The sequence below is a fragment of the Pseudochaenichthys georgianus genome, chromosome 13 (assembly GCF_902827115.2).
Source record: "Pseudochaenichthys georgianus chromosome 13, fPseGeo1.2, whole genome shotgun sequence".
Taxonomy (NCBI): domain Eukaryota; kingdom Metazoa; phylum Chordata; class Actinopteri; order Perciformes; family Channichthyidae; genus Pseudochaenichthys; species Pseudochaenichthys georgianus.
The window spans coordinates 24821526-24847717 of NC_047515.1; the positions used below are offsets into that span (position 1 = coordinate 24821526).

At 40.8% G+C, this 26192-nt stretch overlaps 2 protein-coding genes across 5 annotated transcripts; both read left to right on the top strand.

Moving 5' to 3' along the window:
* The first annotated feature begins 3247 nt into the window (after window positions 1-3247).
* On the top strand, window positions 3248-4927 carry LOC139434939 (general transcription factor II-I repeat domain-containing protein 2B-like). The gene has a single exon (XM_071205168.1). It carries the CDS (start codon window positions 3248-3250, stop codon window positions 4925-4927), a length of 1680 nt encoding a protein of 559 aa, XP_071061269.1.
* A 2231-nt stretch (window positions 4928-7158) lies between these two features.
* LOC139434995 (THAP domain-containing protein 6-like) lies at window positions 7159-10093 on the top strand. Of its 4 annotated transcripts, none has more exons than XM_071205280.1 (6): window positions 7159-7262; window positions 7539-7731; window positions 7869-7982; window positions 8449-8657; window positions 8772-8898; window positions 10005-10093. In XM_071205280.1, the coding sequence occupies exons 1-4, from the start codon at window positions 7183-7185 to the stop codon at window positions 8644-8646; spliced, it is 585 nt and encodes a 194-aa protein (XP_071061381.1). In that variant the 5' UTR covers window positions 7159-7182; the 3' UTR covers window positions 8647-8657; window positions 8772-8898; window positions 10005-10093. The 4 variants fall into 4 exon arrangements, 3 of the variants coding, with proteins under 3 accessions (XP_071061381.1, XP_071061380.1, XP_071061382.1); XM_071205279.1 differs by lacking the exon at window positions 10005-10093 and adding an exon at window positions 8981-9130; XM_071205281.1 differs by lacking the exon at window positions 10005-10093 and adding an exon at window positions 8981-9130 and having other exon boundaries at window positions 8449-8580.
* The last annotated feature ends 16099 nt before the right edge of the window (window positions 10094-26192 follow it).

Genomic DNA, 26192 nt, shown 5'->3' on the forward strand with positions numbered 1-26192 from the left:
GGGCGGGGAAACATCGGGAGCTGGAGAAGGCAGAGGTCAAAAAGGGGGAGGCCATTCAGCGAACCATCGAGACAATTAGGAACTTTACGAACCCCTTCACCATCTCAGACAAGGACAGGCTCTACTCCCTGGCTTCTGGTGCTCCTGTCCTCATGGAGGTCGAGATGGACGTGCTACAAGCAGAAACTGTGGGCAAGGCTGCTAAAGCTGAGTTCATCAAACGGCTACAGAGCAGAGAGCCAGGTAGCTTCTTTGACCCAATCAAAAAGAAGAAGCTCAAGACCATGGAAGCTTGTAACAAAAAGGTCACCCTCACATCCTCACAGGGAAAGGTAATGAGATGTTCCAATACCTGAGGTCTACTATATTATTGAAATTAAGTATTTGAATAACCTTTATTTTGTATTGTTGTGACCCCATATTTTGTTAATGATACACTATCAATATCATTCCAGGTCATCCAGTATCAGGAGCAAAGCAATCTTGCTTTCCTGCTTCTTGTCAAGTCACAACGTGCAGAGGAGCCATTGGACTTGGAGGAACTCATGAAATATCCCCTAATGCCTGTGCCCCCTAGCCTTGGGACACCAGATGGGTTTTTCTCCAAGACTAATAAAGCGGCTCTTCTGCACTACATTCTGGAGGACACCACCCCAAAGGATCTGCCATACCCTAAGGATGCCCTGTTCATCCAGGATGGCATGGCTCTGCTCCATGTCCTCACCAACCTTCCCTCAACCTGTGGGGAGATATGCCTACAAGTGCTTGATCAGATGGTGGCCAAAAAGCACTTTTTGTTCTCGACTGACAGTTACCATCCAGGATCTATCAAAGCACAGGAGAGGTTGAGACGTGGCAGTTCAGAGAAGATCATTTTGGCTGGACCAGCAACCAGGAAGTCATATGACTTCAAGATGTTTCTCACAAATGATGACAACAAAAAGCAACTCTGCCAGCTCCTGCTACGAGTATGGAGTGATCAACAGGCAGCTTCAAGGCTGGAGAGAACAGAAATGGCAGTGCTGATCGTGGAAGGGAGAGCCCATCAACTTCTCTCCTCAAATGGCAAGGTAAATTGAAAGCCCATATTAAAAGTGATTGATGGTTAAATTATACTCTAAGTGATTATCTGTGATTTGTGTCTAGTCTCTGTCATTGTTGATCAAAGTGCAATGTCCCATTGTGTATCAGGTTGAGGTACGTGAGCTCCCCACAATCTACAGCAACCAGGAAGAGACTGATACAAGGGTGGTACTCTACCTTCATCACGCTGCTGCACTTGGGTACAATAATGCTGTAGTCAGAACACGTGACACAGATATCTTTGTGATTCTTCTTTACCACGCTCATGCCATCAGGCTGACTATATACCTGGATACAGGGTCAGGGAAACATAGACAACTTCTCAACCTCTCTGAGCTCGCAGAATCCCTGGGAGAAGACTACTGTGCCACACTTCTTGGATTCCATGTGTTCAGCAGAGAAGACTGCACCGGTGCCTTCAAAGGGAAGGGGAAGGTGGGGCCCTTGAAAAAGCTGGAGAAGAACCCGAAGTCTCACAGGGCGTTCAGTCAACTCGGTGACAACTGGAATGTCAAGCCTGAGGTGCTGAAGCAGTTGGAGCAATTCACCTGTCTGATATATGGAGAGAGTCGTGAGTCTTCAGTGGACGTAGTCCGTGCCAAGTTGCTGCGCAAAATGGTGGGGCAGGACGATAAACTCACTGCCAAGTCTAAGGTTGACCTGGCTCGCCTTCCTCCATGCTATGATGCTCTGAAGCCGCACGTCCAACGTGTGAACCATCGCGTCGCCCTGTACAAGCGAGCTGATGAATCAATTTTAGAAAAACCAAACCCCTATGATGAGGAGCAGGGATGGATGAGGACTGATGGAGTGTTGAGACCTGTGGTCCTGTTCTGCCAACCTCCCTGGTTGATCTCCTGGACACGACAGAGCGTGAACAGGAAGACGAAGAGGAAGAGGAAGAGAAAGAGGAATTTGACTCTGATGATAGCATTGAAAACGATGATTGAGTATTAATCAGATAGTGGAGAGCCAAACTTTGACTGCTTATCTGGAATGGGAAAGAGTAGTCACATACTTATATTATGATGTTTGACCCTTGCTGTACGCTAGTACAAAACAAATAAATATTGGTTAAATACACAACATCTGTCTTGACACCTTATTTGTTCACTTACTGTACTGCAATATTGGCGTCTCTTAATTTGCATAGCATGCCACAGATACATGTGATCACTTTGGGAATAGTTTTATTGTGATCTTTGACCATCAAAACATGGGTCTAGACACATTATTTGTTCATTTATCTGCAATATTGGCTGAGATAGAGTGAAAAGTGTGAAAATTCCGTTTTTGGTAATTGTGACACTAATTTGCATAAAAAATACATGTGGGACATCCAGACAACATTTTAACATAGCTCATCATTTTCTACATACTTATTCTACTTAGGAAACACTGATTATAAGAATATTTCTGTGTCGTTGCAAAATATACCCTTCTTGGTACAAGACTGAAATGCTATTTTCTTGTAATGGCGGCACTAATTAGCATAATAGCATGCCACATACACATGTGATCACTTTAAGAATAATTTTATTGTGTTCCTTGACCCTCAAAACATGGATCTGGATACCTTATTTGTTCAGTTATCTGCAATAATGGCTGAGATATAGTGAAAGGTGTAAAAAGAGTGAAACTCGATTTTTAGGGTAAATAAACACTAATTTTGGAAAAAATATATACGTGGGACAATTTGCCAACTTTTTAACATAGCTAATCGTTTCCTACACAATTTTTCAAATCTAGAAAAGCTGATTAGAAGTATATTTCAGGGGGGTGCATGATACCCCCTTCTACCCACTAGACCAGACCTGGGCATTGTACGGCCCGCGGGCTATATACGGCCCGCGGGCTGATTCTGACCGGCCCGTGTTGGAAATTACAAAATAAACATATTTTCTAACTTTACCTCATGCATGGACTAAAGCTGCATTGCTTTTATTTTGAAGTTGTTTTTTATTCACGTGCATAATGACGCAATACGTATATCAAGACGTGCACATGATTGGATCCTTGTCACAAGACGACTTTAGCCCTCAAAATGTCTGCTAAAAAAAGAAAGGTAGATGCTGAATGCAGGGTTTTCAACACAAATTGGACTGCTAAGTATTTATTTACTGAAGTCGGAGGTAAAGCCGTGTGTTTAGTTTGCGGGGAGCAGATGGCCGTTTTTAAGGACTACAATGTGATTCGGCATTACGAGACGAAACACGCGGAGAAATATAAAAACTTGACTGACGCTGAAAGGGCGCGGACATCGGAAGCTTTGCTAGCTAAGCTGCAAAAGCAGCAAGGCTTTTTTACCAAGCTTCACACATCCAGGGATGCAGCAACCAAGACCAGCTTTGTGATATCCCACAAAATCGCTAAAAACAGTAAGCCGTTCTCGGAGGGGGAGTTTGTCAAAGAGTGCTTGGTGGACTCTGCAGCACTAATATGCCCTGAAAAAAAAGCCGCATTTGAGCAAGTCCCGCTGTCTAGGCGAACCGTGACTAGAAGGATCGAGGAAATTGCGGGGAATCTGGAGCTTCAGCTGCAACATGAAGTGGCAAGTTTCGCCTTTTTCTCCTTGGCTTTGGACGAGAGCTGTGATGTCCGCGACACAGCCCAGTTACTCGTATTCGTCCGCGGGATAACACCGGACTTCAAGATTACAGAGGAGCTGGCAGCAATGCGGTCGATGAAAGGGACGACGACAGGGAGCGATCTGTTCACAGAGGTAAACGAGTGCATGGACACGCTGGGACTGAAATGGGACAGACTGGCAGGTGTCACAACGGACGGTTGTCCAAATCTTACCGGAAAAAATTTCGGACTTTTGAAACGTATGCAGGATAAAGTGACTGAAATCGACGCGGATCAGAAACTGGTATGTTTGCATTGTATTATACACCAACATGTGTTGTGCAAGTCTGTGCTAAAAATTTACCATGTTATCGATGTTGTTACTAAAATAGTAAACTTCATCAGAGCACGGGCATTGAACCACAGACAGTTTGTCGCACTTTTGGAGGAGCATGAGACTGAGCATCGTGACATCGGCAACCACACAGCTATCAGATGGCTCAGCCTGGGCGAAGTGCTGAAAAGAGTTTGGGACCTGAAAGCAGAGATTCAAGAGTTTTGTGAGAAGAAAGGCAAAGACTTCCCAGAGCTGTCAGATGAGAACTGGATGGCAGATTTTGCATTTGCTGTTGATGTGACTGCACTGATGAATGAACTGAACACCAAACTTCAGGGCAAGGGCCTTTTTGTTCATGAAATGCACAGCCTGGTGAAGGCTTTCATGACGAAGATGCAGTTTCTTTCAAGCCAACTGGAGAGCAACACTCTCACTCACATGCAAACTCTGAAAGAAGTCACACCATCAGCTGATCACCTCCGCAGGTACTCATCCATGTTGGGAGCATTGCATGGAGAGTTTTCAAGGCGATTTAAAGATCTCAGAAAAATCGAGGATGAAATGCAGCTGGTTTCCTCTCCCTTTACCTGCAGTGTGGATAATGCACCCAGTGATGTTCAACTGGAACTCATCGACCTGCAGTCTGATGCAGTACTGGCAGAGCACTTTAAGTCAGCATCTCTGCTGGATTTCTCCTCTTCTCTCAAGGAGGAGAACTTTCCAAACATGAGGAGACATGCTCAGAAGATGTTGGTTCTCTTTGGCTCTACCTACATATGTGAACAAACATTTTCAATTATGAAGTTTCAAAAATCCAGGTATAGATCCTCCCTCACTGATGATCATCTGTCAGCTGTGCTTCGCATCTCCACCTCAGACATTCAACCTGACTTCGATGCACTCGTTAAAGCTCAGCAGAGACTAGATTTCTCTCACTGAACAAGAAAAGAGAACTTAAAAACACCAAATGAGGTGGTTAGACTACAAATGTTGGCATTTAAAGGCACCAACTAGCAGTGAACTGGGACACTTTCTTTGGAAGCCTTTTTTCTCAAAATCACAGTTCAGTGATGTTTAGTGACAGTTCAATATGATATATCTTGCTTAATATTTGGAGTACAAAGACAATATTGTGATGTCTTTAGAATGCTAAGAACCTCTTTCCAACAGTAAATGAAACTCAAAATGTGTTTGAGTGAATGTGACTGAAAATGTTTACTAATATGAGTCACAAATGGTGAACAACATTCATTTTGTTTACCATTGTTTTGGGAAATTCGATTTAATAAATGACATTTTTTTGTAAAGCAACCTCACTTTTTCATTGCTTAACTATAACATATACTCTTACCAGCTTGTCAAAACAATGCTATTTACTGCTTTTTATAAAGAAATACAATTAATATTATGCAGAATTGAGTTCAGCCTTTTGGCCCGGCCCTCCACAATATTTTCAGTTTCTCATGTGGCCCCATGGAAAAAATAATTGCCCACCCCTGCACTAGACTATAAGGCTTTATTTAAACATTAAAGAATACTTTAAGTTAAGGTCTTCTTTGAATAAGAACACAACTTTGGGGCATGGTTTCCGTTAGCCGGTAATTACCGGTTTTTAGATGGTAAAATGTATTAAAAACCGGTAAATTCAAAACCTGCCGGTCAAAATGTCTGGTAATAATTAGGGAGGCTCCAATCGATCGGCCGCCGGTCATTATCGGCCGATATTCACTCTTAATAGTTTGATCGGTGCTCTCTATAAAGGCCGATCAGGAGAGCTCAGGGGCGGATCTAGACAAATATTCATGGGGTGGCAAGAGGGTGGCAGGAGATTTTGAGGGGTGGGAACCCCTGACAGAAGTATATGCTGATTTAAATCGCAATCATATAAATCAATTAGGGTACGTAAATGTTTGTGAACCGTTACACCCCTACAATCAATTTTAACTTGGAAAGCCACAATATTAATATTTTAAATCAATCACATAGGTGATATTATTGTGGCACATCAGTAAAGCCTTACATATAAGGTGGCAGACGTAATTTAATGAATTTTAACTGAACAATAACTGAATGAGTTTGTCTCACTCTTCGACCAGCAGGGATACCAAATATATGCAGACTGCTGCAATAAGTACATTAATTAACTGTCTCATCGATGTTTGTCTGAATGAATATGATCAACAATCATATTATTCCTATCAGCTGTCAATCACTGTTAATAAATAATAATAATAATAATAATAATAATAATAATAGATTTAATTTGTTAGCGCTTTTACAGGTGCTCAAAGACGCTTTACAGATATAGTGAAGAACTGTTATGATTCACATATTCATTTATTATTGAATAAACTATATTTTTTGGAGGAGTTAATGATGAATATTCATCAAGATGCTTGCTCACCCTCCTTCAAATTTGAAAAACAAGTAATTATATAATTATTGATATACAGTTACAACCTTGACTTTACATCAGAAAGAACAAACATTAAAGAAGTGACTAACTGCATCAGTTAGGGTTAAAAAACGTGTATTCAGCTAAAACATATACATTACATCGCTGCAGTTATTATCCAGTGGAAGGTCCTTACCTACTGGCCTAGTTAAATCAAAGTGGTTACTTTCTGTTGGCTGGGCAGTGTAGTTTTACACACTGTCTGATTTTACTTTCTCAGGACTTAAAACTGTTTTTTGGGGGCAGACCCCCACAAAGAAAAAAAATATATACACGCATACAAGGTCATCATCTTAACAGTTTGTTATTCTCATCGAGTCATCCGTGAGCAGAGCATCAAGTTGGCATGTCTAACAGCTGAATGCAGCGATTACTATTTTGTTCAGCAAAACGCCTCACAAACTATTAAGATCAACAGCTGTAGTGCGTTTTGATTCAATGCTGAGTACAGCCAAACTTGACATTCTCTTCTCTGTCATTGTAGACCGCAACTACCTCATTCCTTCAGTGCTTGGGTCCGAACGAAAGGCTTCTCGTTTTGCGCCGTTCCCCCGTTCAAGTGAATTCGCCACCAATCATATTTCCACTCTCGCGCCAGGACCGGGGGGCGTCTATCGTTTTTCACATAGACATATAAAGAGTAGACGCCGCATTGGCTGCTGGGGCGCAAGAAATACGGCCGCCATCTTGGACCGGTCATCCTACAGACATTCTACCCATAGACAGCAGAGGTTTCAAGATGCCAGAGCACTGTGCAGCATATTGCTGTGCAAATCGGCGGACGATTGCGAACAGGGGTCGGGGGATTACTTTTCACAAGTAAGATTCAACATTATAATTGGTTGTATTTTGTAAATAGAATATTATTGTACTGTATTGATGTCCGCCAGCGAAATCGTAGCCAGCAAACATTATGTTCATGGCCAACTGAGACTTTATAAATCGCTGCTGTAACAAGTGAATGTCCCCGTTGTGGGATGAATACAGTACAATCTAATCTAATCTATCTAGGAAGAAGAAGGAAGAAAATAAACTTGACCTCCTTCTTAAAATGTTTTTGTGTTGACTCTCAAATCTCCCGTTTTTATTTTGAAGGTTTCCCAAAGACAAAGATATGAGAAAGAAGTGGGAAGTTGCTTTGAGGAGGGAAGGGTTCACTGCAAGCGAGTCATCCGTGATTTGCAGTGAGCATTGTAAGCAGGACGAGTTTGACAGGACAGGACAGATTGTCCGACTCAGAGATGGTGTTATTCCCTCCATCTTCAGCTTCCCGGTTCACCTCCAAAGAGTAGGTGTATCATCATACGGTTATTAGCATTCATAAATGTAAATATTCTATTATCAATAACAGGGCAGGGTGACATGTGTGTGTGTGTGTGTGTGTGTGTGTGTGTGTGTGTGTGTGTTTCTGCTTTTTCATTTTAGCCAGAAAAGGGCAGGACTACGTCTCCTTCCAGAAAAGCTGAAGAGAGCCTGTCTGTGGCCCCTCAGGACGACCCAGAAGCTTCAACCTCACACTCACAACCTCAGCCTAATGATGTGAGTATTTCTATTTTCAACATCATTCATAATGGTCCTAGACAAAGTCAAATCTCTCTTGTTTGCTGCCACTCATATTAAACACACTCACAAATAAACACATACACACACAATTGAAGACATGTTGAACATGCATTCCTGGCGCACACTCACACACGCACACACACACACACACACACACACACACACACACACACACACACACACACACACACACACACACACACACACACACACACACACACACACACACACACACACACACACACACACACACACACACACACACACACACACACACACACACACACACACACACACACACACACACACACACACGCATGATGCTGGCAGTGGCTTTGACAGGTGATGACTATAAGAAATAATGTGGGCCATACTCTAGTTGTGTCAAAGTGATGTGTGTGAAGTGAAACATCACTCAAACCATGTTCATCCCTCTTTCTAGGATCATAGCTATGTCTCGCCTGCTTCTCCTACTGCTCTTAAGGCCAGACTCAATGAAGCTTTAGCAAGAGTGGAGAGTCTCGAGCGAGAGAGGAAGAATGCCATGGCTAGAGAAAAGAGGGCAGAGACCACAGTGAGGACTCTTTTGGGGGATTTGAGGGAAAAGAACCTCATTAATGAAGAACTCAAAGAGGCTTGATTTCTACTCAGGTAAAATGAAATTAGCACTTTGAAATTCATGTACATCTTACTCTTACACTCTTTATTAAACTCCTTTGTTATTATATGAAGGGGACTTATTAATTTTTTCTCATACAATTTCAGATCTTCAAATAGACTTCAAGGCAAAGCAGGGCCATGAGTACTCCAAGGACCACAGAGAATGTGCCCTCACACTCCATCTACATGGTCCAAAGGCATACAAATACCTCAGAGAGACTACAACAAAAAGGTAGTCTTAATGTTGTTCAATTTCATTTTTGGAAATTACGGTTGCAAGTACGTTAAATAGCTACTTCTCAATTTTTTTACAGGTGGCTGTGTTCGGTGGATGGCAAGCCTGGCCTGAACAAGATGATGCTGGATATGCTGGAGAGAAGATGCCAGGACGACCAGGCTAAATATGGATGTGTTTCACTCATGTTGGATGACATGGCCATCAGAAAACATGTGCAATATAATCCACATAACCAGTCAATGTCTGCTTTTGTAGACATGGGTGATGGAAACAATGAGACCGATGCTGCTACTGAGGCTCTTGTGTTCATGGTGGTTGGCCTACACGGACATTGGAAGGCTCCCATTGCATATTACCTGACGAAGTCTTTGTCACCTGAAACACAAAGGGTCCTAATCTAAATCTAAAATCTAATCTAATCTATCTAGGAAGAAGAAGGAAGAAAATAAGCTTGACCTCCTTCTTAAAATGTTTTTGTGTTGACTCTCAAATCTCCCGTTTTTATTTTGATGGTTTCCCAAAGACAAAGATATGAGAAAGAGGTTCTCAGTCATGCTTTGGAGGAGCCGCATGCACGGGGCATTCGGGTGTCATGAGCAACTTTGTGTAAATATGGTTTGGGCGGGGTGGTGTCATGTTCTTGTGTTTAACTTGAACATTTACATTTTTTATATAGATGTAGAAGTACATTTTCATTTTTTATGACATAGATATTCATTTTTACTGATATATAACTTCTGTCTATGTATAATGTATTATTGTTTCTTCATTTTTCAACTTATTAAAATAGCTGAGTATAGGCCTACACAATATGCTTCTCTATCATATATAGACCATTAGTGTTTTTTTATGTGTGTGTGTATATATTATATATCGTGTGTCTTTTGCAAAATACCTATCATACATAACATAGGCTATCAAATACCAGAATATTCTATTGCTGTTAAGCCTACTATGAATATTAAAATACGCCGAATCATGTGTCCGGTATCATGCCTACATATATGACGTTTGCAGAAAACCCCCCCCCGTGAAAATCAGTTTTGTATTCAGCGAGTTCTGATTGATAAAATGCGCTGACACTTCATTGCGCCTGCCAGACAGATTACACTGAGTGGAGCGGGTGACCGGTCCAAGATGGCGGCCCCACGGCTCGTCAGCGCCAATAGGCAGCAGCGGTCGATGCGGCGTCTACTCTTTAGAGGCTTCTCAATACTCAAATTTCCCCTCCTCGACTCCCCTCCTCGACTCCCCTCCTCGAGACTTAGTCCCGCCCACAGGAGATGCGAGCGGAGGACCGAGGAGGGGAACCGAGGAGAGAGGAGGGGAAGCAGCAGACGTTTAAAGAAATGAGAACTCCTCTCCTCTGAGCGGTCATATTAAAGCGACGTCCGTTCATTATTATGTGGCAACAGCTGCATCAGCTGTCGAGTGTTTTGTCATATTTTATAATCTCTGTTAGATCAGCTGAACATTGTTCCCCCACATATTTACCTTGAATTCATTGAGAGTGCGGTATAATGAGACAATAACAGGCTACAGATGCGGACACACACACACAAATATATTTATATAAATATATGCAATTTAAAGTATGAGAGCACTCTCATAATAACGTAACACAATCAGAGACTGGATATATCCCCCCCCTCTCTCTGGTCGCTGAAATGGGGAATTGAAATTACGGGCCAAAAGTTGTATTTGCAAGTATTAAAAGTAAGCAGAGGACACCAAACCAACTAAGACCTGTCTGTCCGCCGCATCTGCGCACACACTGTACCACACACACACCTACACACTGTACAGGACACACCTACACACTGTACCACACACACACACACACACACACACACACACACACACACACACACACACACACACACACACACACACACACACACACACACACACACACACACACACACACACACACACACACACACACACACACACACACACACACACACACACACACACACACACACACACACTGTACCACACACACCTACAGCTCCTAAAGCATAATCAGGCTACAGCCGTTGTGTATTTTATTATGTGAAGCACTAAATGGTTTTAGAAAAATATCGACTCTTTGTTTGTATATATCTACTAAACTAAAGCAAATAAAGAGAGTAGGTCTGTTATACTGAGTGATATTTATTTTACACACTGCTCTGCTTTCTGCAGGGCCTCACAGCTGTTCTCACTGTAAACATCGCGTTGCGATGAGAGCAGTTTCTAAAATAATATCCAGGGGATGCATGCAGAGCTGTCATTGGCTGAGATAAGTCCGGCCGTGCGTCACGCCTCCACCGTTCCCGGAAATGCATCCGCGGAGGAGCCGTGGAGGAACCATCAGTGTATCCTCGGTTATAGCTCCTCCAGAGAGCCTCCTCGACGCTCGATCCTCGGTCCTCGGTGTGCATTTAGAGAAATGAGACGTCCTTCAAAATGGCGCGCTGAAATTCATTTCCGGGTCACTACCGGAGGACCGAGGAGTCGAGGAGGGGAAATTTGAGTATTGAGAAGCCTCTTGAATATGTCTATGGTTTTTCAAACCCAGTTTAGATCCCACTTCCGCATTACGCAAGCATCGACGCGGCCTTACGTCACAGCATCAACCTGGCGGTTACATCCCTATGGTTACATCACTGCCTCACGCGGCACACCCGCGAAATCTGAATCTGCGGCACACCCGCGAAATCTGAATCTGACAAGCGAAATACCGTCCTTTTAAACGCCGCATAATTATACAATATAATAGTGCTTCTTTGTCAATATGACTGACGACCACAACTATGCAGTGCTGAGGTAATGTTAATTCATCATTTAATATTAATTCCTGATGGATAAGAGGGATACATTAGCAAACATCTGTAGGCTATAGCCCAGGGGTCGGCAACAGGCGGACCGCGGTCCGGATCCGGACCCAGACACCGACCTATACGGACCCGGAGCTATTATCAATACATTAATAGGGGATTTTTCGGCGCCTCCCGCTTTTTTAACGCTGATTTTGGTGACTTGTGTAATTCGTGGAGAACCGAAGAGTTTTCGTTTTGGGGGTGGGGGGGAGGGAGTCAGTCCGACAGACGGACAACTTCTCACTTCAAAAAAGAAGAAGAAATCTAGACCGCAAAAATAATTAAACAAGCCTGTACCTGTTTTTCCTGGCCAAGGACAGGTTCATGAACACAACACGAGCGTAACGTGTCTTCACGTGGTATATGTCTGAAAGGAGTGCTGACAGAGAGCACCGGAACGCCGCTCCAGCCCTTAAAATATTGCAATACCCATAAGGAGCCGTACACATGCCGCAGTGTTTGCGTGGCTGTGTCTTTAGTTGTAAGCAAAGTGGCGATCTGTTGTTATTAGCATCTGGTTAGCTAGCTATGCTAACGAATTTAAAGAGCTTTTCTACAACCAGGTGGAAGAGAGCTCTCTCCTGAGAGGCTCACATAACCTCAGCTCAGTGAGGTTAAGGCACACCTTGATATGGTCATTATAGTTATTAATGAGACTAAATGAAAAACAGGTATAAAATACTATATGACAGCAACAAAAAAGTTGTTAAAAACAACAAGAATAGAGTTTAAAAGGGGAGTGATTTGTAAAATATCCAAAAAGGAAAATATGCTACAGTTCTGTTTCATATGGGTGTTGAGAGATGTATCCATAGATCTCTTAATGTTGCTCTCAAAGTGCACCACATTGATGCATTTAACTTCAATATTTAAACATTACACATATCCACAGTATTTAAGTAATGTTAATTGACAATAAATATTGTTGTTTTTGAATTGTACTTTCTTTATTTGATTGGCAGTCAGTTGTTGATTACATGCAGACGTTGATAAAGCTACAGCTACTTCAATATATATCACACTAATTCATGAAGCAACATCCGGACCTTTGCATGGGGACATTTTCTCTAAGTGGATCTCGTTGAATTTTAGTTGAAGACCCCTGCTATAGCCTATATAATGTTTCGTTTTTTTGTTTGTCATGTAACATATTAACGTTTTGACCTTCTGTTTAGGATGTAAAGGTATCTATTTAATATGTTATTTAATGTCTATTTTGTTATATAATACAACATGTAAAATTTGACATTAATAACATATTAACGTTTGTAAAATGTAAAAATGAAATGTTGGGACATTTATAAAAATGTATTCCTTTACATAAAAGTGCTTTCCAGAGGTGTAAGAAGTGATACGATCTTGTACTTGAGTAAAGGTACAAGTACCAGAGTGTAGAAATACTCAAGTATAAGTACTAAAGTATTAGCATCAGAATAGTACCTGAATAACTATAGCTCTTTTTTTTGCTTTCATTTCAGACCTCGTGTTTTAGTGTGCTCTGGAGGCACACAGAACAATATGGAGTACCCGCAGTTGAAGGTATCTGATAAGACCTATCTCTCAATACTATGATGAACATCAAATTACATTGGATGTGTTTGCTCATATCAATGCCTCACCTACACATAGATAGAGGGTGTCGTTTTTTCTCATACTGATATTCTGAACAATCTGTGCTATTGTATTAGCTGTAAAGTGTCTCTACTGTAGGCTATTTTTATTATATGTACAGCACTTTGGCTCGACCAAAGATCGTTTATAAATGTGCTATATAAATAAAACTTGATTTTTCTTTCAGTCTTTATTTCGAACAGATTAAAAAAAAATAACAAATGTGAAAAACAGAATACCGTATTGTTATAATACAGTATTTATCCACATTCATGGTAATATTTGTACTGTATATTCAACAAAAAAATGTCTTCATATTAATAATAAATCATATGTGTCCGAAAGGGAGTAGGAGGAAGCAAATGCTTATTAATTCCCACCCCTTACTTGATCAATGATTGTACTTTAAATAATTATTATAATATTAAGTTATTCTTACATACATTTACATTTATACATACATACAATCATTCCTCATCTTCAATCACCTTTCTTCATTCTCATATTTTTCCAAAAAAGTGTTTCTGTACATCCTTTTAAACTGAATTATGCTTGTGCTTTGTTTTAACTCCTGCTCCAAACCATTCCATAAAATCATGATTTGATTACACATCATCATCATCATCTAAAACTATACCACTTAATAACAGACTTATTGTCCAGATAAAAGACAAGGCATTACAAAGAATAACATGCAAGCACATGAAGTACATTTAAAGAGAATAAACATTTTAGCATAACTATACCAATGTTTTAGGATTTTGAGGGTTGGATTTTTATTTTTCAGACTTTTTAAGCCTGCCAGTATAATGTGTATTCTACTCTAGTTCTAAGTAAAGTCAGTACATTTTAAACCTCATGGTCCTCTTTAGTTCTTCAGATCATGGCACAACTCTTACTGGTATTCTGAGCTGACACAGTATTATGTGTGTGTATTTTAATTAATAGTTGTCTGTTTCCTTGTAGGGTTGGCTACCAGGTGAGTTCAGATACCAAGTGTGCCAGTATGAAGAGGTGGTTTCACTGGGGGACCACACTGGTTTTGAGGCCACTTTGAGGCTGGATGTCCACACTGTGGAACAGGTCAAGGAGTGGGTACAAAAGCTGAAGGGGTGACATGGAGGGTGGATGTTACACGACCCAGGTTGGGGAAGCGGGTGCTTTTCAAAGTAAGTGTTGTCTTGTTGATATTTCTTGAAGTTACCTTTTAATGATCCTTTTTACTTTGACCTGCACTATAATAAATCTGCTTTATTTTGTTCAGGCAAGTTATAAGTGTCAGCATAGGGTGAACCCGAGAGCAGCCAAAAGCAGCAAGAATACCTGCTGTCAAGCAAAAATGCACACGACACTCAAGAGTACTCGTGGGGAAATGAAGTGAGTTTACTGATCCACATACTTATTATTTCACGTTTAGCTTTTTTTTACATAATATTGATATATATATATTGATTTATGTTATAGGACCGAAGACCCACACATGCCTGACCTACCATTTAAGGTTATTCTAATAAACAGGCACAACCACAATCTTTTTGTTGCGCACGCCATCCGCCACCGAGATGTTGGGGAAAAGGCAAACAGCATACTCACAGGGCTCTTTGAAATTGGCCACACTCCAACATCTGCACTGGCGGTCCTGAAACACGACCTCCAAATGGAGTATGGGCAGCGATATGTGTATGTGTCGGCCAACAGGGAGATTTGCCCCGACCTGTCTTATGTACAGAGGTGGGTATCACATCTGGAAACATGTTCAAGATACCTACTACCCACTATATAAATAACGATGCAATAAAAACTATGATGTATTCAGTGAATACAAATACGCTTTTCTACTGCATGTAAGTGACACCCATACCAACTAATTCATTTTCTACCCAGACTGTTCCACAAGGTGTGTAGGGAGGAGTATGGCACGCAAACAGGTCCCACGATGTTGGCAGCGATCAAGCTTCAAGTCGAGATTTACAACAATAAATGTAATGACACCTGTGCTCTCCTGGGAACAACTTCCCAGGGAGCTCCTCTTGTGGTTGTGTGTTCTCCACTGATGAAGATAGTGCACCAACTGAAGCACAGTGGGGAGCTGTGCTTCATAGATTCCTCAGGGAATATGGACAGGGAGAACTGCAGGGTATTCCTCCTCCTGACCCACAGCTGTGCAGGTGGCCTCCCTCTGGGCATTCTCCTCTGCCAGTCTGAGGATGAGCAGACTATTGCTCAAGGGCTGGAACAGCTAAGACAAGTTGTTGGAGAGAAGGGCTTTGCTGGCAGGGGACACGAATGGCCACAACTGGTCATCACAGATGACTGTAGGGCAGAGAGGGGAGCTTTGGGAAAAGCATTTCCTAAGGCCACACTTCTCCTGTGCTCCTTCCATCTGTTACAAGCAGTTTGGAGGTGGCTGTGGAGCAAGGAGAGCGGGGTCACTCACGGAGACAGACCGGCACTTTTTGCCATTGTAAAAGAGATGCTTTACTGTCAGGAGATAGGCAGTGTGGATAGGCTTTACAGCGAGGCAAGAGGGCATCCATGCAGTTGCAGCCAGGTTAGTGTTTAATGCAGACAAGTTAGTGATGTTTTGTTTAGCCATATGAGAGAAATTGACTTATTCTTATCAAATAACATCCAACACCCAATGTAATGAAGTGATTAAGCTTTACTGTTTGGATAATTTTTTTTGTTTTAACCAATTGCAGGTATGAAAAGTTCCTCAGGTACTACTTGGACCGGCTGTACGCCAGAAGAGAGTGTTGGGCCCTCAGTTATAGAGGCAGTTTCCTCACCAGAGGAAACAATACCAACAATTTTGCAGAAGTGGCAATGCGTGTCCTCAAGGACAAAATACTGCAGAGGACAAAGGCCTTCAACCGTCCTCAGCTGTTTGATCTGCTGACCTCGAGGCTGGAGACCTATTATGAGGCACGCATCGTTGATGTTGCCCTTGGACGCTGGGAATCATTCCAGCGAGCAAAGTTCCTCCCCCAAGATGGCAACATTGCAGCATCGCGTATTCAGCAGGTAATGGATATAACAGCTGAAAAAACATAACATGCTATAGGTTTATCACTACAGAATCAATACGCACATATGTCACTTGTGTAACAAATACATGTATCCTTGTTTGGCTTGTGATTTTGCAGATTGAGGTCAAGAAGTTTGTGGTGAAGGGATCTACACAAACTTATGATGTAGACATGGATTTGGAGCTGTGTTCTTGCCCTGCAGGACAAACAGGAGCGCCTTGTAAACACCAGGCAGCAGTGATGAAACATTACAGCTGTTTGTCACACTCTTTTCTACCGATAAACCCAGAGATGAGAGCAGAGCTGATGAAACTGACCTCGGCAGGTAAAGTCAATATTTTAACAATAACTGGTGTAATGAAACTGCCAACATTTCATGTTTTGATTACAAAATAAAGGATATACACTGTTTATTTTTGAATTTATGTTGATCCCTTATTAATGTTTTATAGAAACCATCTCTTTGGATTTCCTCCAACCCCTCAGACTTGAAATGCAATCATGTCAGTCGTTTAGAAGTAAGTAATACACAAAACTTAATTAATAATGGTGTAATTATATAAAATAATTGAAACTTTAAATCAAAATAACAAAGTAGTTCTATATTATCCATGTCCATCACTAATACCATGTGAGACACACATAATTGATGTATCTCTTGGTATCTGTAGGCACTCATGAACCAAGCACTACGCATCAGGAGCAACAAGATGAAGGTTTGTTATGAACATTTCAACTGAACAACACAAGCACACACACACACACACACACACACACACACACACACACACACACACACACACACACACACACACACACACACACACACACACACACACACACACACACACACACACACACACACACACACACACACACACACACACACACACACACACACACACACACACACACACACACACACACACACACACACACACACACACACACACACACACACACACACACAATATATTTATACCTAGACTTTTATTTCCCCTTGAACCATAACATCAGAAAAGAGGCACTCAGTGCCCCTCTACACGCTCTGACTCCTCTTCACCGCCATCCCTCTGTTTAGAGGCAGGACACTGGTATTCAGTGCCCCTCTACACCCTTTATGTACCTGTTTGTATATGTGTATGCCTTTCTTTCTCATTTGTTTTTCACCTTATGTCTTTGTCATATCTTATCCCATTTATGGCCTGTACCTTGTCGTGGTAAGTGGGCTTTTTACCAAATCAGGCCTCAAGGTGTATCTCAAATGCTGAAATATAACCTCCCTGTTAATACAAATGCATTACCCACAGTATTACATGGCTAAAGGTCCACTGCCCTCTGCAGTCATGACATCTTTCCAGAGGCTGGTGTTGATCCAACCTAAAGGACATCAGATGACCCCTGCTTGACCTCCTGCAGTTGATGCAAACAGGTAAGTGGATCATGCAGTCAACTTGGGATTGTGGGACTTCAGCATTCAGCAGTCCCCTGTTCCTTTCTCACCCCTCCCACTGTCCCAGCCTTCACCTGGTGAGACATATACACCAATTAAAAGGCATGATTATTACACAGTCAACCCTTATTCAGAGTGCCTAATAAATGTATATATTTTTTTACAGTGCGGATTTTGGCTTTTTTGGGACCATCGCACATGTGTGTAAGTAACAAGTATGCTGTATCATCTGCAACAACTGTCAGGTGGTGTTATTGATTATCTTTACAAAAGAGCCCCCACCAATATTGATTTTGAAAAATATCTTTTAATTGAAATATGGGAGCAAAAACAAAAGGGTAGAATTGATCATACCATATTATGTTATTGCAACTGTTTTTATTATATTGTGTTGTTTTGTTTATATATATAAGTGTGTGTGTACAAATGAATTAATATAAAGTGTATATATGTGAGTGTGTGTGTGTGTATAAATGAATGAATACATCTGTGTGTATACATGAATAAATACATGTGTGAGTACATATAAGTGTGTGTTTATATGTTTATAAATGAATAAATGTGTATGTGTGTATATATATATATAAAACAGTATCATTAAATAATGCTGTGTGTGTATAACTGAATGAATAAATCTGTGTATATAAATGAATAAATACATGTGTGAGTACATATAAGTGTGTGTTTATATGAATAAATGTATATATAAAATAGTATCATTAAATAATGCTGTCAGATAAATGAAGTACACAGTAATAGTCAAGGTTATATTCAATATTCTGCACTGACACCAGCTGATAAGATATTTAAAACGTCTTTTGTTTGTCCTGAAAACGACATTTGAGAATACACACAGGCTATTTATAGATGATAAAACACCAGTAATACAATCTCAGGACTCTTCGATATGGCTTTGATTACAGGATCGTTTACTTTCAGTCAACAAATCCTTTGGAAAGACAAAACACAACTATTCAATATCCTGCTTTACCGCGACCGCTATCGCCGAAGATGAAGTCTATGACGCTATCGCGTAGAGCTATGTTCTTGCGTAATGCGGAAGTGGGCGTGGTTAAATCTAAACTGGGTTGGAAAAACGATAGACGCGACCGGGGGAGGGGTTACATGACGTGCATCTTGTGGTGCATTCACTTGCACTCGGACATTAGAGACCTTCTCTCATAAATGTCCGATGAGCCACAACTTTTCTTTCAAAACAAAGATGCCAACTGGGGTGGCAAGGCTATTGTTTAGGGTGGCAGTTGCCACCCCATGCCACCCCGGTAGATCCGCCCCTGGGAGAGCTGGATCTGATCGATATGGACATAAACGCGAGTGAAGTGTAACCGGACGCGAGAGAGAGATCAGATCAGCTGCTGAGTCAGACCGAGACACGCAGCTCTGCACAATCACCTGAAGCCCCGCCCTCTGTTTAGCGAGCTGCAGGAGCTGCATGAGAAACTGACGGGCTGTCAGGAGAGAGAGGGAGGGAGAGGGGAAAAGAGAGGATCTATTTCTCCCGTGTTATTATTCAAATGTAATGTAAACTTTTGAATAATGTACGTTATCTATTACAAGTAGTTTGTTTGAATGTAATAATTATGTTGTTTGTTGTTTGTGGAATAATTTATTGAAAAATGAATCTGAATTTTTCGATCTGTTACGATTATAAACTGAAGCAATATAAAAATGAGCCCCGTGAACTGAGTTTTAAACTGAAGCATATCTGCTCATAGTCCGGTATTACCTGCTAACGGAAACTCTGCTACACAACTCTTATTATTATTATTGAAATATGACCGGTAAGTTTCAAATTTGTCTGGTAAAATAAATTCTGCCCGGACATTTGACCGGCGAGAAAAAATCCTAGCGGAAACCCTGCTTTGGGGGTATCAACAGATACATATTAAGTCTGACAAAGTACTTAACGTCTAATATATTGCATAGTTTATTTTGGCACTTGACAATCACCTTCCCTGAATTTTGCTCAGGTGTAACTCAAGTCTGATTTAAGGGTTGTTTATATTTCACATCATTAATCAGAATCTGCAAAGTAACTAAACTAAATGTAGTGGAGTAAAAATACCAGGTTAACCTCTGACCCGTCCGAGTCCAGTTCTGGATAGTCTGCCCTGGTTCCATTCCATTTCAAAGAGCTGTTTGACGCTCTGCGTAACCTTGTCGCACTGTCACGCCAACATCCAATCACAGAGCTTGAGGACTAATCACGGGGTTTGTAAAGCAAAGCGGATGTTGTAGTCCCAAACGATAGTTGAGTATTCTGGGTAGTGTAGTAGTGTCTTCGGAAACTCGGTAGTGTCTAAACTCCGAAAAAACTATTTGTTTCTCCGAATCGAAGGTTAAAAGCACAAAAGCATTGTACACAATTTAAACCAATCAATATTGTGTAATTAACAAGGATAAACTGATTTGTATTAGTGGATGAGTAATGCAGATATCACTGTGTAATCATTTGACAGTGAGGGGAATACTTCCGGTTTTATTATGAGAACTTTGAGACCGGAAATACTGTTTTCACCCTGTGAGGGTTGACGCCAACTTTACATGGACGCTGCGTAAAGACGTACACGTTCTCCTGGCGAGACCTCACATCATCTTCGTAATATCTATCAAACTATAGATCCTACACATCCACTGGACGTAGATTCTAAACGTACAATATACACTTCTCGCTAGAAATCTAATCAAAAAGCATTTTAATGACCAAACTATTCCACAATTTAGGATTTTCCAGAGAGGGTTATTTGTGAATAAACGACCCTCCGCAGCGTTTGCAATCAACGGGAGCATGTTGTTTCTTAAACGACCACTAGAGGTGCTACACTTTAAAACGTGACTATGGGTCGTAATAAGCTGCTGAGCAATCGACCTATTTGGTCGTTTTTTGTAGGAGGACAGGCCAAACTTGGTATGGCCTGTGTTTATATTTAAAGGGTAATTATTGGGCTGGTATTTCATATTAGAGTTGAAACACTGTTTAAACTAAGCAATATAGTTAATTATTGATCTTGGAAATGAGAGTTTCACACCAATCCTGAATCAGGCTCAACTAAATGGCTTTTTCAATCGTAGTACATCAAGGTCAGCTGTTAATATTTCATCCATAGATGTTTTATTTGCACCTTCACATAATGCATATCACACTATTCAGCTTAATATAGCTTAACTTAACTTGCCTTTCCATCCATCCATCCTATCTGAAAATGAGGACCATGTTCTACAGTTAAAAGAAAAGGCTATGTGTATATACATTAAGTGGAAATTAAACTGTTGAATTAAATCGAAAGAGGGCGTTAATGTTATTTGATGAGGTTAATGTCAATTTTAGAGCCTGAGTTTAAAACACTTATTTCTGATCAGAGAACCAAGACCTATTGTTAGTACAAGTGATATTTATTTATTTGTATTTGTTTTAGATACACTGTCATTTATATGATATGACACTGTAGGCATTAGTAAATCAGTCAGGACATTTCAACAATGCTCCTAAGTACTTCAGTTTCACACTTGAAATGAGAAGCATTGATAAAGCTGAGCTAAAATTGTATAGTTTAACATCACACTGGAATCACCCTCATTGTTCTTTCAACGTTTCCTCAGATTTTTTTATGATCTAAGCCAGGGGTGCCCAACCTTTTTTGAACCGAGAGCTACTTTTAAAGTTGCCAGTCTGCAGAGATCTACCAGTCCAAATAGAGAGGCGTAGCTATTACTGACAGCCTACTACCAGGTAAATACACACTTCTACTTGTATAAAACTGACCTTTGTACGATTAATACTTCATAAAATACTGCAGATCCTTCATCTTACCTCTTTCTAATCTACACACATACAAGTATTTAACTGAAGTTACACAACAGTGTTGTTGATACAGAGTTGGAGTTTATTCACACGACACTACAGTGGGAAATGTTTTCAAGAAACATTGAACAGTGCTGCCACATATGACACAGGGAAAAGAGAAAAGACTCTGAACCCTTTCTTTGCCATTATATAAAAATAGTGTTGCTACAAAAGTATAAATGAGGCTTACTAATAAGACAACTCAGATCTGAAGCTACTCAGGAATCTGCTGCCAAAGTGCAATAAAAAAGACAAAATTAATAGAATCAAACCCTTTTTTGTATCATTTTAGTAGATTATAAAAAGAAATGCCTTTAAAATAGGATGCAAGCAACACTAGTTTCTTAACCTGAATTGATAATAGACTATAATCAATTTAAGTTTGCATTCTTATACCATTTTGTACAATAATTATAAGGAATAAGTTCAAACAAACTAAAACTCACAGCTGATTAATAACGGTATCTAACTTGAGTTTTTATTATATCAAAAACCTGTTGAAATGCTTCTGTTATTTTTATTACGCATCGGCAGCCTCCAGGAATGCTTCTTTCACAACTTCGCCGTCTTTAAAAGACTTCATGTGTTTCGCAAGAACGTGACTGACACGATAAGATGCTCTGGAGCAGCCTTGCTCTTGTTGTTGGGCCTGGTGAAAATGGACTGCTGTGCATTTAGCTGTCCTCTCAGGCCCCTCCCCTTTTGGAGCGTAGGGCAGAATCAGGGAGTAGCATGAAGCTGCAGCGTCGGAGACAACAGTTACAGGACCGCACTTGTAGAACCGCACACACAGGTCCCGCGTCACGGCGGCACGTGACGGAGCACGTTCACATGAATGTGAACGTCAACGCAGAGAATGTGAGTAATGTGAAGTGCTTTTACAGTTTTATTTGTTTAACATTAATAACAATTCCGGTGTCTTGAAATGAAGTGTGATTAGCTAACATTAACTATGATAGTGTTAAGGCAATACAAACAAACATCTGTTTGCTTATGATAGCTTCTAACCGTATTAAAGTCTCTAAAAACAACTATTCGTTAGCTATAGCCGCGTTCACACTGCGGTACTTTTCCCACAAAGGTTCATGCAAACTTAGTTCATGATCGCGTTCACACCAAAAAGAGCCGGTACTAAAAGTAGTTACTAGCCGCGTTCACACCGCAGGACTTTCCCTGGTACTTTAGTTCTTTAGTTCCGTTAGTACCAATAATGTCGCGTTCACACCGCCGGGACTACTCAGTGCCGGGAACTCTTTTGGAACTCTTTTGGTAATTTTTAGTCCCTGCTAGAGAGGTGGTACGAACCTGGTGACAAAAGAGTGCCAATTTCTATTATATTTCTATTGGCTGGGCGAATTGCAAACCACGCCCCGTTAGACTCTGAATTTGTTTTGTTAGGCAGCCATTTTTTCCCTCGCTACAAAACCACATCCACACCTGAGCGAGTAGTTTTTTTGTACTTTAAAGCAGTTATGACCACACGTACTACAACACCGGAGCGGTGGAATGATGAGGAAGTGTCGGCGCTTCTGGCAATTTACTCCAAGGACGGGATGCAGCAGCTTCTACAGAAAGCAGTTCCCAACTCCAAATGTTTTGAGCGATGTTCGCTACTTGAGCTGGGAATCGTGCACAGTGCACACGGATGCCGGGTAAAAATAAAGAAACTCAGGCAGGACTATAAAAAAATTAAAGACCACAATAATAAGAGTGGTAACGATTTTCTATTGTTATTATATATATATATATTGCCACTGTTTTTTAATACTGACACCTAACTTGCACTAAGGCGTGTCTGCTGCTATATATATTGCCACTGTTACATTGTTTTGAAACTACTTACACTTTATTTTACATTTCACACTGTTATTTAACTTCAATTTACATGCATACGACACACCTGGAACAGCATGATGCCGTTATTGTTATGTCTTGACTGTGCAATAAAACAAACAAACTGGCGAAGCTTTATTTATTGTGTCCCACCCCAAATTTGCAGAATAGAAGAATGTGAGAGCAGACAGGTGTCGGTGGTTGAATTTATCAGAAACACAAGTCTTACACACATAAACACAAGTAATTTATCATATCATTTGTTTTAGATAAATAAGGGAAAAAAACCAAACAAGGGTTGATGTCCTTTTCCAAAATCAGCCTGAGGGGGTAATATATAATAAATACATAAAGATAAAGTCCATTGTTATAATGGGGTATTTTATTTGTAAATTACCCTTATGAACTCCATCATGTCTAAGGTCGGAAAGTAAACAAACGCCTCATACAGCGGATGGGCTTTATACCCCCTCCCCCCCCCCGTGTAGTTCTTCTTCTCTCGTTTTTTTGTTGTACTCGCCGTGAAGTGGTTTTGCGGCCTGCCAGTAAACCCAGAGAAGAAGAAGACGAAGTGACGTCAGCGTAATCGTGCCTCAGGGAAAGTACTGCGGTGTGAATGCGATTGGCACTAGCCCCCTGGTGGATTTAGTGCCGTGGTACTTTAGTGGTACTTTAGTGCCGGCACTAAAGTACCGCAAGTCCTGCGGTGTGAAAGCGGCTAATGCGAACCTTTTTACCCCCTCGAAAGTCCCTGCTAGAGAGCAGGGACTTTCGAGCGGCTCTTTTTTGAGAAAAGAGCTATATTCCTGATTGGCTGGGCGAATTGCAAACCACGCCCCGTAAAACTCCCAAAAAGTTTTGTGAAGCCGCCATTTTATTATCCTCGCATTAGCATTATTAGCATTAGCCCAGCGCAGAAACGCAGAGAGACTAATTTATGGCAACACAAAATAAAACATGGGAGCGGTGGAGATGAGGAGGTGTCGGCGTTCTGGCGATTTACTCGGAAGGCTTCAGTAGAAGCTGCTGGGAGTCCCAGCAGCTTCTACTGAAGCCAGTCCCCAACTCCGGGGACTTCCGGCCGGGGACTTTGGGCGGCAGTATACGCCGTGAAGTGGTTTGCGGCCTGCCAGTAAACCCAAAGCAGAAGAAGAAGAAGTGACGTCAGCGGCTTCATTTGCCTAATCCACCCCCAGGGACTTTTTCTGGTGTGAACGCAATCTGTACTTAGTTCATGCGAACTAAAGAGTGCGCATGAACCTTTGTGGGAAAAGTACCGCAGTGTGAATGCGGCTTATAGCTTTCGGCAAAAGCATTACCAAAAGCATTAGCTTCGTTAGCATATTTGATCATTTGTTTAATGAAACTAGCGTGATTTTGCCAAGCCCAACTAGGTGTCATAGTTGAGTAATTGAATCACTAATTACAGTAAGAGTGTGAGTAATGTGAATCATGTTTTTAGTTAACAACTATTCTGTTGTATTGAACAGCCATACAAGCAACAAGTGCTAAATGTAATCTGTTAGCCTATGATGACTCGCTGCAAAACCAACTGTTAACCATTTTGTTTATTTGTTTAATGAAACTGTATGTTATGGTTATGTTATTTGACAGAGGCTTTTATCCAAAGTGACTCACAAAAAACATAAAATAACCATAAATAACATTAGAATTTCAATATAAATAGTTACATAGTCAAGTTACATTGCATATTACAATTTAACAGGGTAATTACTCATCTGTAACCTACTACATTTAAAAAAAATAAACTTCCCAACCCTAATGATTAATTATAGTCAGCTAATTAATTAAACTTCAACGGATGACAAAAGCATGTCAATATGTCCACTACATTAAATCAGCAGTAGCCTAAGTTCTGTCTTCAGTGTAAATGGTTCTTTAATAGTCATTGTATTACAATTTGAATTCATTGTAAATAATCTTTACTGTGCTGACTGCCTGTTTACCGTTTATCAGACAGTGTCATCATTTTGACATGTTTTTTAATATTGCATGAGGTGTTTTAGTCAGTTATTGTTGAGATTATTAATGCATATCAATTGTGCACCAATGCCTTAGCCTATGCAATACTTTAGATGACGTCTTGTTCTTATTGTTTCAAAGGCATGGCCAAAGGTTTGCCTTCTGGACTCTGGAGGCCAGAAGCTTGCTGGAGGGAACCCTTCAGCCAATATTCAGAGTGCCACGACACTCTATCTCCCTCGAGAGGGAACAGCAGACCCCGCCTCAACCCCAGTGAAGAAACAGCAGACCCCGCAATAAAAATAAATACAAATGTATTCTGAACTGAAATGCCTCTCGGTCAAACTGCTTGTTTATCTTTTGCAGGCTGGTGCATGAGCACACTAACAGTTGTTTTTCAGTAATCTAGCACCTCTTCGAAGACACCTTTGATTTATTAATAATAATAATGAAACGACAATTATGATACTGTAGAAGGAACAGTGTTTAACAGTGTTGTTTTCTTTTGAATAATAATGAAACGAGAATTATGATACTGTAGAAGGAACAGTGTTTAACAGTGTTGTTTTCTTTTGAATAATAATGAAACGAGAATTATAAACATACCCAAAACTAAATTAACAGTGTTGTTTAATATACATATAAAAGAC